This window comes from Stegastes partitus, unplaced genomic scaffold (genome assembly GCF_000690725.1).
Source record: "Stegastes partitus isolate 25-593 unplaced genomic scaffold, Stegastes_partitus-1.0.2 Scaffold1326, whole genome shotgun sequence".
NCBI classification, from domain to species: Eukaryota; Metazoa; Chordata; class Actinopteri; family Pomacentridae; genus Stegastes; species Stegastes partitus.
This window is the reverse complement of record NW_007579057.1, coordinates 84,344-105,058: the sequence shown is the minus strand read 5'-3', so window position 1 is coordinate 105,058 and position 20,715 is coordinate 84,344. Positions and strand designations below refer to the sequence as shown.

The 20,715-nt window shown below is 41.4% G+C and overlaps 1 protein-coding gene across 1 annotated transcript in view; it reads right to left on the bottom strand.

Annotated features, from left to right (window-relative positions):
* Positions 1-837: 837 nt before the first annotated feature.
* cpped1 (calcineurin-like phosphoesterase domain containing 1) overlaps positions 838-20,715 on the bottom strand; it is a 42,232-nt gene continuing 22,354 nt past the window's right edge. Inside the window, exons 4-6 of the mRNA XM_008298542.1 lie at positions 20,215-20,346; positions 19,925-20,057; positions 838-4,151 (exon numbers count right to left, since the gene is read on the bottom strand). Of these exons, the coding sequence (XP_008296764.1) occupies positions 3,925-4,151; positions 19,925-20,057; positions 20,215-20,346 (492 nt within the window). The 3' untranslated portion in view covers positions 838-3,924. The remainder of the gene's footprint in view (positions 4,152-19,924; positions 20,058-20,214; positions 20,347-20,715) is intronic.

The window sequence follows — 20,715 nt, the reverse complement described above, 5'->3', positions numbered from 1 at the left end:
AGCTACAGGGTTGGAACAAGACTACACAAGGTGAAAATACAGGATTAAATACTTACCGAGTTGCTTTTTGACCTTGAATAGTTTGGACATGTGAGAAAAATGAAAAAGCCACAAAAACAAATCAAAATATTCAGAACATCAACAAAACAAACATAAAAAAACAAAGCAACATCTAATAACCCACCATATCTGAAAAGGAGTAGGACAAAGCATAAGCTTATTTACTCCTACCCCTTCTCCATCGCGACCATCAGTCACTCAGTACGCCACTCCCATAGTTCTTTATGTACATATTTACAAACTAAATAGAAATTAAACAGCATAAATAAACAAATATTAAATAATCAGTGATATACCCATGTCAAAGCCCTTCCTCCTCCCTGTACCTCGAGAGAATCATAATTTTTGTACTGCTTTTTCAGCTGGGTCGTGCTTGGACATTGCTTGAGCTCCAACCCCAATCCATTCCACAATCTCACGACAAAATGACTTGTCCGAAATCTTCCATGTTTTAGTTTTAAATCCCCCCCTCCAGCAAGAACCCGCATCTCTGTTCAAGTTCTGAATATTTACAGGAAGTTGGTTGTTTAGTGCTTTGTACATTATCTGTGTTGTTTGAAAACACCTTGATGTGTTTTAGTTATTTAGGAAACTGAATATCCTAAAACTAAGCCTGACTTACTGAAGTTAACCTGGCTTAACTTCTGGGAGCTGAAACCAAGCTAAACAATATGAGGTAACACAACATCTCACCTACTGTTAAGAAACACATGTATGAGGAGTTGGTTGTCTAAGTACCACAGATGGGTGACAAATAAACACAGGTAACACCATGCGATCATTAGATAAAATCAACATTTATTATAAAAATACAACAGGTCATCACAGTCATGGTGTTCAGTATGGTCATTCATTAGAATTCAACACAGGAACAAGTCAAAGTGTGTGATGTTCCCCAAATTCTTTGAGCGAATGTGCTCTAAAACAAATTCAAACGCACACACACACACACACACGCACAAAAAGATAACGAACAATGTGACTGAGCTCGGCTACCATGAGGATATAAAAATAGATAAGGACATAAGGTTCCTTCTCAGACAGGAAATGAAGGAGATGGACTGACTCGTCTTTCACACATCACACTCATTATCCATTCCTCTTAGACGCCCCCTCCTCCCTCCATCACATGCTGACTTTTTTTTGGAGGAGACGGAATCCGTCAGTGTGAAATTAGGTCAGTGATCGCGTCGCTGATGGAAAATCACCTACAGAACCCACCAGACCACGGACGGACGCACACACAGACGGGGGAGTACGTACGCTTTCTCCCCACCCCCCCACACTGGCCGTCTCTCTCCGAGACACACAGATGTGTTGCTAAAGGGTTGCCATGACAACCCTCTTCCGTTCCCAGTCGGTCAGGGCGAGTGTGAGAGTCTGTGTGGAAAGTGTAATCGAGTAGAGTCATTTAGGGCTCAGAGAGAAAGTCATTTTGTTGCAGAAATGTCCATTTTAAAGACAATTTCAGGACTGTGAGCTCCCAAATCAGCCCGCAGCGAGCGGAGTGTAACACTGTGAGGTTGTTTTAGCTCTGACTAAACAGTCAGGAAATACTGTCCTCCTCCCACCAGTAATCACCAACAGATCACAGATTACTATTACTGTGTTACATCAGTCTGACACCTCCTTTAGTTTGGCTTTTAACGACACAATTACACTTCATTCATTTTATTTACTGAGCACTTCAGCTTGTGCAGTTTGCAGCGAGGACCCGAGCCGTGTGCAGATTAAAGTGATTAGGTGTGCTTTAAATTTGAGCTGCTGCATCGTAAATCTCAAGCTGAAACTGTGGTCTAATGGTGAAATATTTGCACGGCAGCGAGGGAAAATCACGGTCAGTTTGATCTATGCTTTAATAAACGTGTAACTGGGAGCCACCAAGTGGATGCTGCAACACTTGCACTGAAGAGCAATTTGCTGGTTGTGGAGGAATCTGATGCAATTCCAAATATTTCTTGAGACTTCAATTAAATCAAACACCCTCATTGACACTTGTTATGATTCCATTCAATTGTGTTTGTAATAACCCATTAATCTAAGAGTTTTGTGCTAGTAGCAGGGTCTGCCGTTCCAACACGGGCTTCAGATGTAAAGAAATGCAGCAGGTCATACAGTTTATAATTTTATCTCACAGATATCAGCCTTCTCAGAATCCTGTATCAAAGCTGCTGCTAATGCAAGACCAACATTTCCTCCAGTTGCTGCTCTTTTACCTTCCAAGTATTTGACTGGCAAAACACAGAGTGGCTCTTATAGTGAAGCAGTCTCAGGAGAGATGGTGTGTTGGTGCTAAAAGAATCATCTAGAAGAGGCGTTGCTCATCAAGCGGGACTCAAACTGTGGGAATAATAATAACTTTAAAGACCCTCTCCAGTAAACTCAAGGTTTTTAGCTTGTTAACATGCCCACAAGGTGTTTTATCTTTGCTGGAAGACATATCATGAAGGAAATAAGCAGTCAACGCCATTGCTGAGTACCGATGACAGTCTCAGGTGAGCTGGTGTGCTCGAGCTACACGGATAGGTGTAGAGAAGCAGGGGCTTCACATCTACGCCTTATTAAGGTAGGAAGGGATTGTTTTCATAGGAAAAAATTAATCTAAAAATATATATAATTCTGATGCACAGAGATGAGCTTTTAGGGGTTTAAATCAACGATCAGAGAATGACTTTAAAATGAGCTTTTGTCAAACACAAGATTGTCATTGTTGTTATAATTATTAGCGCAGGTTAAATATAATCTCTTAAGTCAACATATATTTAAATACCATACTGGGTGGACAGTTGTTTTTATCAGCTTTACTCGGCTCTAATCTGATCAGAGGTCAGTCAAACAATGTACCACACTAAAAAACATAAAAACACAAACACACAATATGGTGATGTGGATAGCTTGCATAGGATGGCCAACAAGGCATTAGACTGCAGCAACAGCAAACAGAGTATAGCTATGACAGCTAGACAGTTTAGGATCATTTAAGGAAAACTCCAGACTTTTATCATCTGAAACTGATGAAGAATTTAAATCTGATCTATTTATTACTTCTCCTGTGGTGCCTGTAAAAACAGTCCTGAAGTGAATTTACTAAACATGTGCCGTTGGTCTTTTGTTTCACTTTGCACTGTGACCACAGTCACCTGTAGAAACAGGAAGAAAGCTGCACAAGCAAACAACAACATGATGTGTCTTGAACTGCAGAGATCACCTCTAGCAGCTGTTTTAAATGAGGTTTATGGTATTTGTTAGAGTGGAATCTTCCTTTAATGATGTAAAACTTTGGACATATTTAAAGTTACACAGACAACATCTGCACTGCACAGACAGACAGAGCGGGTGCCCGAGGATGTAATGCTACTTTAGATATAGGAGGACTGTGCTTCTCCACAAAAGAACCACGAGATTAAAAACACATTCAGTGATCTCTTTGTGTAGACATGACATCCAATTCTTCAAGAGATATTCTCAGGAAAACATTCAGTTTTGATTTTATCATGAGGTTCTGTACACTTTATACTGTGTGATTGGCATGTCGCCTCATTTTTGCTGGTTTGAATTCACTACTTTTGACTCATTTCTGGTCAAATGTGCGATATGTGCTACAATAGAACTGTGTTATCTCTACTTTGAGACTGGGCAATTGGTCAGCTGTTTCAGGTAGCTCATGAGTACGTTTAGCTTGTCATAATGGAGCAAATGATCTATTAAGAGTATACGTATGACTGATTTTATTATCACACATTTTTGAGTTGACCAAGTCAAGTCTAGTTCAACTCTAGGGGGCTCCAAACCGGAAATTAAGCCAAATCAATCAACAAAATACCCAGCTTTGTTGTTGACAATCCAAATTTCTCTGCTTTTGCCTCAAGCCTGCAGGAGTTTCCTGAGGTCCTCGTCCATGCCTTGTGCCCTCAGCTGGTCTAGGCTGTGGTAGCGATGGATGACACCGTCAGCAGTCACCACCACCACCCTGACACCGTGGGTGTCATCGCCAAGCTGGCAGCCGATGGCTGAGCTGACGACCATGTCCAGGCCACCGTGGCAGCCACCGGCGTTTCGGTGATAATGGCCGGAGAAGACCGCTTTCACCCCTGTGGTGATGAGAAAATGTGTAAGGAATTAGGCTCAGTCATCAAGAAACCAAACAGCATTTAATGGGGGAACTCAAACATGTGAAGGTGCTGTATGAGGGGTTCAGAACCAGTTGATGTAAAGCAGCAGCATCTCCGAGCTAAAGACATGTGTGTGTTGGCCACACCTCCCCCTCCTGTCGTGTTTCATTTACAACCATACAGATTGTGTACAAAAACAAAAAACAGTCCAGCCACAACCATTAACCCACGGTAGACAAGTAAAATACATTGTACGGTCAGAGTGAGTTGGTGTTCACTTGACTAACGTGATCTTTACTTGGTCTGCTCTGATCTGTGTGTGTCTGCTTCATCAAGAGTCCGTCACACACAGCAGAGGAGACACACAGAGCAGACTGAAATGAAAAAGTGCAAATAAATTAGGTAAATAACATCAATAAAATGCCATTTTTTGAGACACTGGCTGAATACTTGTTCTTACAGAGTGGAAGGTGACACTCACTCTGCTGGACTCACACATCCTAGCGTGCATTCACATACACTGACACGTGTGGATGGACTGACTACAAAAACATCAAACAGAGACGCTCAGATTACAATTCATACAGAGGGAGTGTGACTCCGCTAAGGATGCAATTACTCCACTATTTATTTGTCTTTGTTCTATAAATGCTGCTCTTAAATGTGTTTTTAGTGGCCTGATTCAGTTTGCCTCAGCGTAAGTCACTGATCTAAACTGGGATATTACTAAATAGTGAACTTGGCTTTAAAGGTGCCATGTAATTCACATTAGGTTTGACCCTGTGTCCCTCATGAAATCCCAAATAAAGAATCAGCACTTACAATTATTAACACCTCACAGTACAAAATAATCAGAATACGTCTACATGGAATTGACAGGTTTCAATGTCAGCCTTTAAATAACTGTGATTACAGCTCCGGGTGTGTTTTTCAAGAAGAAGCTGCTGCTGAGTTTTGTCAGTTTCTGAGAGATTAATGTACATTTAATTACAACTTATTTCCATGAGCATAATGTAATTATTAGCACATCTCATCTCTTCCGAATGCACTCAAGCGCATTGCATTTTTACAGTGAATCCTTTAATCACTTCCCAACCTTGTTCCTTGCAACAGCCACCTGTCTAGATGTTAATGGACAGAAAAAGGAAAGTAGAAAAGAACACAAGAGAGGAATGTAGAGAAGCATGAATGAGAAAAGGTAGAAAAAACAATATGATGAGGGAAAGAAGAACCAAACTACAAAGACCAACATTGAAGAAGGGTGGGTGGAAGGAAGAGAGAAAGAACAAACTGTGGAACCCTCTACTTGTCGTATATTTTCGCAACTTTCATTAAGGTGGCCTCAATTTTCAATTTGATTTCAATTACAAACAACATCGTTAATAGAACGGAGAGGGTATGGCTCGGCCCTGCGGCAGTGATGCTGTGTCACTACAGTTAAAATGACTGCACACTTAAAATGGCACGCCAAACAAGCCTCACTTTGAATGAGGGCTGCAAAATGGGTTGTTTTTCTGGCTGCATTTGTCTGAGCCTGTGAATTTGTCTCCCTATTCTGGGGAGAACCAATTTGACTTTCAGGCGAGTTGCTGTCAATTTTGGCCAATTTTCACTTGAACAAGGGGAAAACACAGGGTTAGGATGGTTGGGATGAGATGAAACTGGTCATTGGGTTTAGTGCCTTAAAATTAGGTTACAAAAAGATCAAAGTGTAGCATGACTTCATGTGTATATTCCCGTTTCTACCACCAGCACACGTGCATGTTCAAATGCACATGCATGTGTAGGTAAGAGGATTTTGAAATGAGTTTACTGCAGCCTTTTGGCAGAGAACATGAGCTGTTCTATTTTCTAACTGCAAGTGTTTCCATGGAGGGAAGTCTGGCTGCTCGCTGCCTCGTCTCCAAAGAGACACCCAGCCAAAAAAATAATGAAAACTGGCAACAAAAGAGGATAAATTGCAGTCTGTGCATGAGAAAGACATCGGTCTGTCCCAGAAATCTGCACAACAAAGACAAGGAAGATCCCTCCGAAAAAGCTCGTATGTATCCGCTGCTGATACTACTTCGATGTCAGCACCGTGAAATTGCCTTGAATCATCAAGTCGGCCACTCTGCATAATCAAACAGCACCAGAATACAAATGTGACCTAAATTTATATTAATATTTGGAGCTCTGTGAGGACAGCGGTTGCACATGCTGGACCATTAAATAATTAATCCGCCATAGATGGAAATTGATGATTTAGGCTTGTATGTGTGTATGCCTTGGCTAAATTCATTTCTAATCAAAACCTGGGGCAGCACTGTGTGTGCCCACCCTTGTGTGACTTGTGGGTGGGCCTGCAGCCATATCATTATGGACCACACATTTCATGAATCGGTTTGTGTGTGTGTGTGTGTGTGTGGGCCAGGAATGCCTTCCATGTAACCTTGCCACTTCTCCAGGTGACTGACTAACTGGGCAGGGTCAACATTGTTTAGTCACAATTGTGTGTTTTTGTAAATGTGTGTCCTTGATGTAGATTCCAAATGAGGACCGAAAGGCCATAAATACCCCCCTGCGCCTCTAGGCCGAAGGATGGACTCATTATTTTGTGTAACTATGTGTGTGTAGCTGTGTGTGTGTGTGTTCTGTGTGTGGTCCGTACATGTGTGTGTTTTTCTCTATCCCACAAGGAATTACACAGCTCATCTACAATTATTCAGACCCTACGAATGAAAACAAAGCCAAGCAGCGACAGAAGTGTGAACCGGGGAAAATGTTTGATGGGATCACCTGATGACTCAGTTAGCGACACCGATTGTGGAAATGTTGGATTTGTTACAGTATCCACATGAGAGCTGCGACGTCTTCGTCACCTCCGAGAGATGAGGTGGTGGGAGGAAGACACTAAGACAGTAATAGTAAAGGGGTGATAGACAAGAGTTAATCCTGCAATAATGACGAATAAACCAGCAGGTGGAATAAAAATCCCTTTGAAGCTGAACCTCCTCTGAAACTCCTAAAGATACCATGATTAATCATGCCGCCAAATAAAGTATGTGGGAGTATGTAAGTGTGCATATGTATACATGTGTTAGTGTGTCGGAGTTCTGTTGCGACATTTCTGATCATCCACATCCCACACGCACTGCATGACACTACCACGCAGCAGCAGTGAGCTTCCCCCATATGCATGTTGCATAGTGGTGATGAATTTGTTTAGTTGTGTTGTGCTGTATGTTTGTTGGTTGTAGTTTAAAAATGAAAAGTCAAAATAGGCACATTAACAAACAAACAGCTTATAAACACATGCACTGTTAAACACACAAAAGAGCGCTTTACCCTTTCTGGTTAGAGTCAAACTTTTAACCAGACACCTTCTATAAAAGATGGATGTAGCCTCGGGTACTGAAAAATGGAGTCAATGTCGAAGAGCCTTAAACCTGCATTCTTTCTAAGAGCCAGCAGGGGGCGACTCCTCTGGCTGCAAAAGAAGTCTGATTGTATAGAAGTCAATGAGAAAATAACCCTACTTCTTACTTATTTTGTTACATTTTCCCAATGAGTTTATGGTCTCAGTATCTAGTCGCACGCCTATTTCAACACAGCATGATGTTCAGTTGTAAATGATGGTTCCATTTAAGGTGCAATAGATAAAAAAGCTGTTCATGTTCCAGGCTACCTTGTGATTGCCAGGCTACTACCATACAGGCATGCATAGTGTTCTTGTGTTCTCAGATCATGACCAAATTTCAACTCAAAGCTTGAAACTAGCGATCCACAAACCAGTGGATCAGATCCTGGTCGCTACGACTTATTTGCTTGTTGCAAGACTTTCATGAAAGTGCGTCTCTGTAGCCTCTATGCTAGTTAAATTCTTATAATTCTTTACTTTGAGTACAGAGACAGCTACACAAAAAACAATGCAGAACCATAAATCTGCCTTAAAAGGTGATTTCTGGTTGGAAAATTTATATCTAATGTGTTTGCACTTAAAGAACTGCATTTACTACAATTTTTAAATGGCTATGAACACCAAACACAATCCTTTGTTAAAGTACAGTTCAGACACCAGAACAACAACAATTCTATCCTGTTCTCTGAAATATTTCCCTCTTAGTTTTCTCCTCTAAGGTTGTCCGAGAGTTGAGCTTGGCTAACCTGTCGATCAGACCTTTTGGGTCACCACGGCACACTACAGGCTTTCTTTCTTTTTTTAGTATGTAGCAGCAAGTATGACCGAGAAGTGAAGTGGACTGAACCGAAAGACAATTTGTATGTTGTGGAAATTAATCAGCTTGCTCTTCTGGCTTGTTCCAGTGGCTTTTTTAGAGCAAAATCGATTTCATAGCAAGAATTTAGCAAAGGCCCAGCGCCCGACCCTGACCCAAATTCATTTGAGTGTGTCCTTCTCAGAGTGGCGTTATTTTTTTGGCTTTAGAAGTCAAACCACTCCAGCTGGGCTCTTGTTTGCTAAAAACACTGAGAGAAAAGATGGTCTGTCTGAGAAAGAAAAGTATTTTCCATCTGCAAAAGATTGTGCGTATGAATAAAAGATAAACAATTGAAGGGAAAAAAAAAAATGGAATAAAGATGTTGAGAAAGCTGTCCCCTTTGTAATGCAGCCAGAAGATGAAGCTGACCTCTGAAATTGTCTGCCAGAAAATCAATGGGTGGAGGCTGAGAGTGCCTGCATGAAACTGAAAAATGCACAAAATAAAAAAAAAAAAGCAAAAGACATTTCGAAACCCCAGGTAACCACATAAGAAATGGACGGTGTGTGTGAGATGCATATTTAGTAGCAGAAGCAACAGGCAAATTAGAAGTGGAAACAGGACTAAAAGTGTACCTAAGCTACATGTTGACACCACGCACCGAGCAAAAGCAGTATGTCAGCAGAGCAGTAGCAGCTTCTGTCCACCGTCTGCCAGCACAGGATGTGTTCAGCGCAGGGCTGAGTTTCTAATTGGAACTGAACACAGGCACTTGTGCAACTACGTGCTACTAGAATAACTCGGAAAAAGAGAGTTTGAAAACCAACTTTGTGATGGCAAAACAGAAGCTCCACACAAGTTGTCTGCATGACATAGCGTACAAAAACGTGCCTTCCGTTCGACATGGTACCTGCTGTCCCCACATTCCACTAGAGAACGAGGGGTTTTAATCTCTTGCCAGTTGCCTAAAGGCACATTTTCTCATCAAACACCACGGTAAAATGTTCCCCACCTTCAAACCTAAAGGACAAGTCATGAGTGCAAACAACCACCATAATCCTGTACTGGCTGGAAAAACCTGAGAGCTTTTGGACTTACACACACTGCTGTAGGCTACCGCTGCCTCCAGGAAAAATGACAGCTGGCACCCTTCTGGGAAATTGGCCTTGATTTGACAATGACGAAATACGATACGCTACCTCCATTCACTCCTGAGTAGCACATATCACCTTCTGTACATTATTATCCAAAGTGCCTCGCAGTACAATTAGTGTGGGCGGCCTGCTGGGACTTAAACCCTCCACCGTGGTGCTGTTAGTGCTGCGGCTCCAGCCATTGAGCTAGATCAAGAACTCTCTCTACCTTACAACACCACGCTAAACCCATTCAGCTATATAGAAAACAGAACACATAACCATGCTAAGTCTAAGTGTCTGGCTTTACCCAGGCGCGAGGCACAGTACGTGCTCAGAGAGTGTTAAATAGCAGTATCACATTCATTAGAGGGCCGTTAAGAACAATTTTGCCCCATTTTTTTTGTCTCCTCGCCATGGTTTGCTGCATTCTTCCCATTTCCTTTTCTTGCTGAGTGGGTGCCCTCGCGAAAACATGCACTCTCTCTGCTGATAATTCCACGTCTTGTCTCGGTCTCTGCGGAAATCCCATTTACCTGTCAGCCTTGAAACAGCACAGGTTCTTTTGTGCTTTTCTTTGTGATAAAGACTCCCATGCGGGGACTGGCCTTTTGCTTTGACAGACAGAGGTGGGGAGGGAGGCAGAGGCAGAGGAGAAGGGGAGGGGGGGGAGTAAAGCGATCAGAAAATACCCAGAGTAAGCAGTCAGAGTGATGAAAACATATTGAATGCAAACGGAGGAAAATTACCCACAGTCAAATTGAATTCTGGTCAGGGGTTGCAGAAAAATGCAGAGAAAGGAGAGCGGAGTGGCTTCCAGTATGCGCTGTATTTTGTGTATATTATGATTCTTATACGCTGCCATCATCTGAGCCACATTATCCGTAATTGGTGGATCTGTTTGATTATTCTAAAGCACTTTTTACTATTTAAATGCTAATAGCTGCCGTGGATGTAGACTCTAGAATAAAGGCACAAAAGACGTAAAGAAACATCAGTCCACATCTAATTAGGTTTGATGTTTGTGATCCCTTCCGCCAATCTGCCCTCCCCCTTCTTTCAGTTCTCACTTTCCATCATCGCCCTTTCATCTCTTGGTCACCGATTTGCAGGGTGTAAGATTGGATTTTCTAATTGCGAGCCAAGTTCCTATCTTGCCACTAAAACCTCCTCCTATCAGTGAAAACCTCGACAAGAATCATTTTCTCCTCCTTTCTCTTCTGACACGAACTCCTAATGTAGTTCTGAACAAAGCTGTCATCTGCACATCTGTGAGGACGGGCTGCGTAGGAGTGAACATCCAACGTGTGCGCGTGTATTGAAGGGCGGTTGTCATTAAAGTGCAGGTCTGGGAAATAATTCATCATGAAAATGGTGGCTGTTGATAATTTGCATGACAGAGGGATACAAAATGATGTAGCGTGGTGAGGCATCTTGCAGCCCCGGTTCCTCATAAATCACTCTCAGCCATCAGTCACCACGCAGCATCGCCTTCCTGTATCCTCCACAACACACACACACACACGCGAGAAGAAGAAAAAAAACAAAACGCGTGCACGCAATCACAAAGGGAGCTGGGAAATTAAAGTAGTCAGCATGTCATCTATTCCTCGAAGAGCATGCATGACTTTTGGCCATTTGGTCCGCAACCTGGTACCTAATCATCCTGAATCCTCCAAGATACAATTATCCTGCTTCTCTAAGTATGACAGGCCTTTGAACAGGTATGACATCACTGATGTATCACAGGGGACAAAGGATGCCACCATCTATTAATCACGAGATTAGAAAGCTAAATCCCAATGTATACTGTGCTCAGATGTTCGGTAAGACACCACAAAGAAAATGAGTGGGTAACACCATTATGTGTAGGGCTGGGTGTTGTTTGTAATATTACGAAACAAAACAACAACTTGTTCATACCATTCGTGGAGAACCATGAACATTTATTATAAACCTATTTTTGTGATTCACAAGGAAGCCAAACTTCTTAAAAGTTAAATGTCGTTGTGACAGACAAGTAGCCGTTAAAGAATTTGTTCCCAATAACACTGCAATTGGCAAACCCTTGGTTAAAAGTAATAAACATATACATCCATCCATCCATTATCTATACACCGCTAAATCCTAACTAGGGTCATGGGGAGGCTGGAGTCTATCCCAGCTGACTCAGGGCGAAGACAGGTCGCCAATCTATCACAGACAACCAAGCACACTCACATTCACACTCACGGGCAATTTAGACTCATCAATTAACCTCAACATGTTTTTGGACTGTTGGGAAAGCCAGAGAACCTGGAGAGAACCCACGCTGCACGGGGAGAACATGCAAACTCTACACCAGGGATCTCCAACTCCGGCCCTTGTGAGCTGCTGTCCTGCAGGTTTTAGATGTTTCCGTACTGCAACACACCTGACTCAGATTAATGGATCTCTAACAACTTGTTGTCAAGTTCTACACAAGTCTGTAATGATCCATTAATTTGAGTCAGGTGTGTTGCAGTATGGAAAAGTCTAAAACCTGCAGGACAGTAGCTCACGAGGACCGGCGTTGGAGATCCCTGCTCTACACAGAAAGATCCCGGGGTCCTAACCAGGCCACGGTGCTAACCACCGAGCCACCTTGCAGCCCTACTAAAAATAAGTAAAGATTAGAGATGAGATCAGACATGTAATCTCAGGTATTGAGGCTAATAGAGGCGAGTGCAAAAATTGCAAAGTAGGTCTGCAAAATATAATCAAAATGACGATCATGATTGGTTTGAGAAAAAACTGAGATCACGATTACTCGTCATGATTGTACTCGTTCTGCTTGCACTGCATCGTTGTGCTACTTTCCTGTTAATCTGCAAATCTTAGACTTAAAGTAAGGTTCTTTTCTACCTGAAGTCCATTCTAAGAAGCAAATAAATAAAATTGTACCCAAAATGTCTCACTTTCCTGACCATCTGTTCAACGAGACACAATACAATTTCAAGTTCGCCAAGGCAGATGCTAGCGAGGCAGCTGTGCACAGAGAAGCCTCTCGTCTCCCCACTTAGTTACTGCAATGTAGCAGCTCAGACAAGTGTGTGAACAAAAATTATTTTAAAAACAGTGAAATAAAGCTTCTAAACTTAGAGTTATCTAAACTAAAGGCAAGTGATCTATCTACATGGACTGATTTTTATGAGCATAGTATCCAATCTGTGGTGCATGATTTAACAACAAAACCAAACTCAGTATCAGTATTTGATTAACTGTGGAGATCTATTATACAGGAAGCGCAATAACAAAAACAAAGCAGCCACATGCATCTATGGTTACTTATGCTCGTGCTGCAGAAGAGACAAGTTTTGAAATCAAGTCACACAAAGAAACACAGTGAAAGTGTCCCTCCATGGATATCGTCCATGTTTCAAGCATGAGGGGATGATGGATTACTATAGTTTAGCTGTGCTAAGACAAACACGGCAATGCACCATCCGAAGAAGTTCAACCAGGCTCAACTTACGTCGCCATTGTGTGGACATGGCCTATAAAGTGTACTGGAGACTATCTTGTAATGTGACGTGGTTCCAACGTTACCGTATTACTCAAATTGGCCACACAAGATTGTGATCTTTAGCATCCAAAACCTGGAACAACAATCCATGCAGGGCGCTGCTTTTGGTCTAAAAATCCCTGTAAGACATCCTCAACACCCCACACCTTTGGGTAAAAGTAGAAAAATAGACAGTGTAAGAAAGCAAGAAACAGAAAAAGCTGAAGCAGTATTCAATCTCATCATTAAAACAATGGGGTTAAAGGCTTAACCGTGGCCTCTTATCAAATTCCCAGTGGGTGATGAATGTGTCTTCGCTTCTGAACAGCGTAGAACCCTTGCTGATAAAGACAACCAGCGGCAAGAGAGCGAGGAAGAGTGAGAGACACAGAGGGAAAGATGGAGAGACTATGCAGAGCAGCACACAGCTTATCTTTGCCTCTAATTACCTACTGTATGTACAACTCAACTGCCGGCAGCAATGTTGGGAATTCCAATGAATTTCTCTTGTTTTTGTGCTTTTTTTTTTTCTCCCCCCTCCTCAACACATAAACAGGGTTTGGAGGCGAACAAAGGCAGGAGGGGAAGTGTGTGTCTGTGCGTTCGTTCGTCCTTGTTTGTATGTGTGCTGATCCTGAATGTAGGATATAAACCTGGGAGGGGGAAGAGGAGGAGGGAGGAGAAGGGGAGCAACGAAATCTAATTACAGTACTCCATCTATAAGCAGAGGAGAGGCTGAGAGCACTGCTGGGATTTCTGTTACTCCACTCGCCTCTCGGAAAAGCAGACACCCGTCCCCAGCCACGGGGATTCAATCTTCTCTGAAGAGATTCTGGGTGCGTGTAAAGCCTCTTCTCTCTAAATTCAACATCCTCAACAAGCGTGTAACCTACAATTTTTGCATGTCTTTCTTCCTTCATTTACAGTAACTAAATGGCGGCTGAGTTGCATTCGTGCATTGAAAAAGCTGGCGAAGGTGGGGTTAATAAAGCCTAAGAGAGCATTATTTACTATGATTATAAGTATGACAGTGACGAGGCAGCGCAGAGGTAACCATAATAGGAGGAAAGAATTTCCTCCAGGGTGTTTTGGGCTTTGTGTGATTGTTACCAACAAACTGACTGCACTGAACTGAGCCACGAAATAAGTAAAAACAAGTTGTTTGTCAAGCTCGTTTTGTTTTCTGTTCGCCGTAACAGTCCGCAAAGCAGCAAATAAATTCCAGACATATATGTTTGTACATTCGAAACATCCAATTAGTGATTTGAACTCAAAAGATAATAAACACGGGGAGCAAGTGCACAATTAAAAGCACGAGTTAGAATTAACGTAATCACTGTAAAATCACGAACTCCAGTAATTGCTTATACAGTAAAAAAAAAAGAAACGATTGCATAATACTACCCGAGAGGAGGTCATCACACAGAGTATTATTAATACGAGCTGGAATGCAGTCAACAGCTCCCAGAGTGGAACTGCTCGCTCTGATGAGCCAGAAGAAGACTAATTGGTGATGCACCTTTTTCTATGTGTAGCTGTGCTGCTGAGATAACATATAGATACTGCAGAACGTATCAAGCATAGAAAAATGCACCTCTGCATAGTAATTTATATGCAAAATGCGGGCACAAAACATGCAACACACAATTACTCAAACAGCTATTGGTGCACGTTTGCAATGAGATGAAGAAGTAGGGGGGGAATGAAAAACACCTCTGTGAGGAAAAATCAATTAAATGTATTTTTTTTTTTTGTCTGCAGGGGACTATACTCTCTATTTCCATCATATGTGACTGGAGTGGTGTGGGGGCTGTAGAAAACACAGCAGCAGCAATAACAACCTCGCAAATGCTGAGCCAAATCCCCAGGTGCTGTAAGTCAACAGACGCTATGAAAAGACACCTCTGGAGTGGTCAGACAACTCAGCTACACACACACCAGTGTGCACTTACTTATGAGGATTGATCTGATGCCAAAGAGACATTTGTGTAACATCCAGTGATCCTATTTCAAGGCTGCTTTCCGTAGCATTAGAATTACTACACAAAGAACGAGGAAAGCTGTCCAATTTTACCTCTTAGTTCTTGCCAGACTGCTGTTTGGCTTTGCTCAAATAGGAACCAATGAGAACTTTGAGGCAGCCAAGTAAGAAGAATATCCTTAGTTGAGATATCCCGCTTTTGGAACAACGTTTCACCCGGTACAAAGAAACACTGTTAGAATATCATAAAGAGCTTTCCAGTACTTTCACACAATAAAGCATGTAATACTTCAACCGCTGGTACGGCTGCATTCGTCTTCCAGACAAAGTTATATGAGAGTGAGCTGCACAAACGCAGATAGAAACTCATCCTTGTCAACTGCTTACTTAATGAAAATCTCCCGAGAAAAATGACATTCATGCTTTATGTGCCAATGCTTATTAACTGTTCCTCAGTGTGCGTGAATCCCTCAGAGAGTACGGCATGAGAGGAAGCATTGTGCATGTATGTGTGTGTGAGGTTAATGATGCTGCCCTTTACTTTAATGAAAGTAATGATCACCAGAGCACATCTGGAGGCTTCAGATCAGGGAGCTGCAGCGGTGAGGACAGACCGACGGGAGAGGAAGATGATGCGTGAATAACGCATGACAAAAAAAAAGGGGGAAAAAATTACCATATATGCCGATGTATGTCCAAAAGAGACATGATTTACCACGCATGAGAGGAAACGTGGTCCCTTGTGACACAGATGCAAAGACAAACAACATATTTTCTCTGCCTATCTTTTTTTTTATTCTTCAATGTGAAGTAAATAACATATCCTTGTTATCTGCAATTCTTGGCTCGTGTCAATTGTTTTCAAAATTGAAAACCCTTCAGTCGCTCCACTGGGACATTTTATTATATGCTTGCCCTGCAGGGAACTTCTGCTTTGTTCCTACAGTTCATTAACTTTACAGCCAATATTTCAAGTGAAAGTAAATCTGCATGATATTTTGGTTTATGCAAAGATCTATAAACACTAATTTCACTTCATAGTATACATATATCATACATCAATTTGCACATTTTGTACAGCTAGTTTATTTTTTAATTTAACTGGTTATTTGATCTCTTCATTGTTGTTAATTTTAAGGTCACTGCACTGTTAAATAGTATTTGGTTAATAGTATTGAGCCTGTTCTTTATTTTTCATTCCCATTGTATTATTTCATTTCAGACAACCTGCACAGTTAACTCAACTTGCACATTTCTGTTGAAGTCATAGTTTTGAAATAGTCATTCTGCTCTTATTCTGCCTCACTGTGTTCACTTCAGTCCTTTTCTATTATTCCATTTCTATAGACTTAATTTACTATATTTTCTAACTTGTTGGGATTTGGTGTCTTTTTGCTGCTGTAACAAATAATTTCTCAGGTCTGGGATAAATGAAGTATTCTATTCTATTCTATTCTATTCTATTCTAGTTAGTGTAGTTTGTGGTCATACTATGTGAAACACTTTTGTCTATCTTCATGATGCAGTTCATTGTGTATCAGTGCAGACAGGCAGTAATACAGCGCACTTCAAGTGTGAGTCAATCTTATGAAAATCAAGAAAAAAATGTATGTTTACATGTTGGAGTTTGTACATAAAGGGCAACCAGACAGTTGAGTGGTGATTGCGCCCTCCACATTGCTGCAAATACCGCGAGCAGTGAGTCCGGGGTCAAATCCAGGCTGTCCTGGACCTTTCCTGCACGTCATACTGCTGATGTCTAACTGGGATAATGCTTTGAACTTTCAGGTCATTTGTACAATATTGTCTTCCCAGTCACTGTATTATTTCCTGCCCTGGCAGTGACCCCGATGATTACACTGTTACTGGTACTAATGCGCAGTAGCAGCTTTATCACAAACTGACGCAGAGCAGTGATGATCACAGTTCTCTTTTACAAGCATGCCTCCAGGACAGACTCCAGTAGATTCAGAGTATAGACGATAGAGCATCAGTCACCAGTCACTTCTAGTCGGAGATGAAGGAGGAAGCAGAAAGAGTCTGGAAGTGAGAGGAGAGATCAGAGGGGAGCAGAAAGAACTAAGACAAAGGCTGTATTATTCAACGATAACCGGTCTGATTTCCTCCATCAAAGTTTTTTTGAAGTGAATGAATACAGTGGTAGAATTTACATATTTAGCAGAATTTTCGAGAGCTACAAATGATGACACACATGTGCTGCGTTTCACAGCTTTCTCTGTCATTGTAATGTGGAACTCAGGCCTTTTCTGAATACTTCGAGGCTTCCTATAGTCAGGGTTGGAGCTTATTATGAGCATTATTCAACTTCTATTTTGATGAATTAAGCATGAACATAATGAAACATGGGAAGTAAAAAATAGGCTATTGTAGTTGTGTTAATGAATTGGACTAGAATGTGGAGAGCAGACCCACCCCTCTGGCAATCAGCAGACTGAGGCATTAATTGTATCAGCTGGTCAGCTGTTATTTAAAAGCTGGGTGGTCATGAAGTCTGGCTGCTTTTGGTTTGTAGCCACACGTACTTTTGATCACTGAGTGACAGCACAGTTATTGTTTTTGTCTTCTATTTTCTACCGTAATAACAACTCTTACGTGAACTGTCTGGTAAGAACAATTCGACTGCTATTGTTGAAATTTCTTTGTTAATGGAAAAGAAGAAAAAGGTATGAACACAAGTCCGAATGAGAAAGAAAATAAATATGACAAAGAAAGAAATCAGTGGATTCTGACGGATGTTTAGGGCCTTGACCCCGGCGCATTCAAAACGACGAGAAGGGAGCAAATGCATAATTGGAAAGTAGCTCTTAAGAGTTAGAATGACAATATTTCTAAATGCATGGAAATGAAGGACATTCTTACAGTGAAATGAAATCATCTGCAGCAGAAATAGAAATTATGAGATAAGTTAATTAAGAGATTAAGCTTGACGTCATTGTTATGTATGGGATAGGACTGGACAGAGAGGGTGCATGAATGCTCGGGCTGCACAATAAAAATGATATGAATCACCATCACGATTTGGCTTCCCACAATTAATAATTAACTGCAATATTGACATTTAAAATGCTCTGCTTACAGAAAATATAAGTCCATACAGATGAATTTTATCTGTGATTATCATCATTTTCCCCCAGGGAACAAATAAAGGTTTTTTAATTAAATTGAATTAAATCACTTGGTTTCAACTCAGGAAAGTCTGACATTAAAACGTACTATCTCACTCCTTTCAACATGATTTTTGGCCATACACCTATTTGCTGCACTTCAGTAAGTTAGTGGGAGACTAGAGACGTCTCTGTGCCACCTAGTTAGTGGTTACCTTGTCTGCATGAGGCATTTTTGGAACATTGGGAAATTATAGTGAGTATTGACAAGCAGGAGTCAAGCCAGTGTGCTATTCTGAGTGCAATTTTGTCTATATTTTTCCTTTTGGAGAGGAATTCTGGTGAAAAAGAATTTAAGTCATATTTTGATGCAAGGATTTGGACATAAGCAGGAATGGAACCTAACATGGAAGTAATAAAAGTGCTCTGCTTATTTAGATGTGAATGTGCAATGAAAAAATATTTTGCACCTTAAAAAAAAAAAAAAACAATAATCGTGGGAGTAAACATGATTATCGTTTTGGCTATCATCGTGCAGCCCTAAAGAATGCGATGAGTAAATCACCACTGCCCTGAGATAAATCACAGAAATCACGTTCTTTCTCTCCCTGCAATCAAAGTACCACATATTGTACTTACTCACATAAACCTAAATGTATAAGCATACAAACATGAAAAAGTCATGTCGTGCATGGCTTAAAAAGAGCAGCAGCATGTCTGCTATACATTATTAAAAACCATATACATGTATGTATGTGTGTAGTTCATACAGCACATGCCCTGTATGTAATCTGAATGTATAATTGCTGGCAGGGCACATGTGAACAAGAGTGTGGGTGGGAAAGGACGCTTGCACATAACATGTTCTGAGCGTACAGCAACACCCTCCATCCCTGCATATAAAAAGCTTGTGCGGATTGCCCTTTAAATCTTTAACCAATGTTCCCTTAGAGGAGCAATCAATTATGAGAGAGAAGGGTCATCAGACCAAAACGGGCCAACATGGTTAAATACATGCTGGAATAATGGATGAATAATGAAATTAATACCATCCCCCGTCAGTCACCTTGATGCATGATTGAGAAGAAGGCACGTGTTCGTATGAAGGGTCCTGTCAATCAGCAGCGCAGATCTGTCCAGACAGCGCGATGTTGTACATGTGTCTTAGCTGAGACAATTTCTTCCTAAAGACTTTATGTCCTTGTGAGAGATTCGCTGTCCGGCACCCTTGTATCACTCTTTTATAAGCCTACAACAACAGATTCTGATTATGGAATTATTCTTCTTATAGGAAGCGAATGCATTCATTAATTCAATTATGTCTGTGTTGTCTGTGTGCCAGGAGCTCTTCCTGTGGTTCTGGATAATGGCGTATTAATCCTCTGGGCCGGGATCTTAACTGTGCTTCAGTTAGATATGCCTGAAATGAACAGGTTTAACCGTAATATTAGCTAAGACGTATTAAGACAAGAAACTTAAGAACACTTCACAGTGGCCTAAATCCATAATCAGAGAAAATACTGCTGATATTTCAGGACTCGGGAAGAAGCAGCTGCTTCTCTGATAAAAACAATAAACTCATATTTACCTCTTCAGTGACTTCTAATTGGAGCCCAACATACACAGAATTGGACTAAAAAGATTAGGTAGTTTTATGAAACAAAAGATAGTTCCTGTTAGTGCTCTTGAGCAAAATACTGGACACACATGTACACAGTAAGTTGGTCCCCACAGGGTGAATCGAGGAGTTAGGTATAAGAAACCCATCATTTGTCTTCCCTGATCTCCTACCTGCCTTCTTGAACCTGTCCAGCAGGTTTTGTCGGACCACCATCTGCAGGTTGAAGTATTGCTCCTCTTCATCTGGGCTCTCTAGATACAGAGGAATGTGCTGGAATACCAGGACATGTTTGGGTTTGGGTTCCTGAACAGAGACATGTACCAGGTTAGAGCATCACAGACACAATACATATCAGGTGTCCTATTGCTACAGATGGCCGCAGTTACCGAGACACAGCGAAAAGGAAGACAACATCTATCTAAACATCTTCATGAATCAGATCAGAGTCATGCCATCCTACCGTTGAGGAGGAGGAGGAGGCCCTGCTCAGCTGCGCCTCCAGCCAGGTCTCCTGAGCCTCCTTCAGCTGAGGGCAGGCCGAGGCGTCGTAGAACAACTGGGAGTTCAGAACCAGGCAGAGAACTCCACCCACCTGAGACAACAAGAGTGAGAAAGAGAAGAGAGAGAAAAACAATAAGTTAAACGGTTTTAAATTACATCCATAACGTTTAGTTATTGCTATTTTTATTTCTCTCTTCATTTTGCTGTACTACTTCACTGTAAGCTACTGTATCCAAAACCCAACTTCTAAATAGAGGATCGATGAAAATTAACATGCAAATTTTACTAATGATACATAAATTAATGTGTGCCTATGTGAGCATATTCCCCTTTTGGTCAAGTGTGACAAAACGTGTGTCAAAGAAGCTGTAATGTTAACATGGAAACACATTACAAATGCAGGCTAGAGGCTCAATCAGTACTGCAATTCACAAAGAAAAAGCCCTCTGATGTCCCTCTG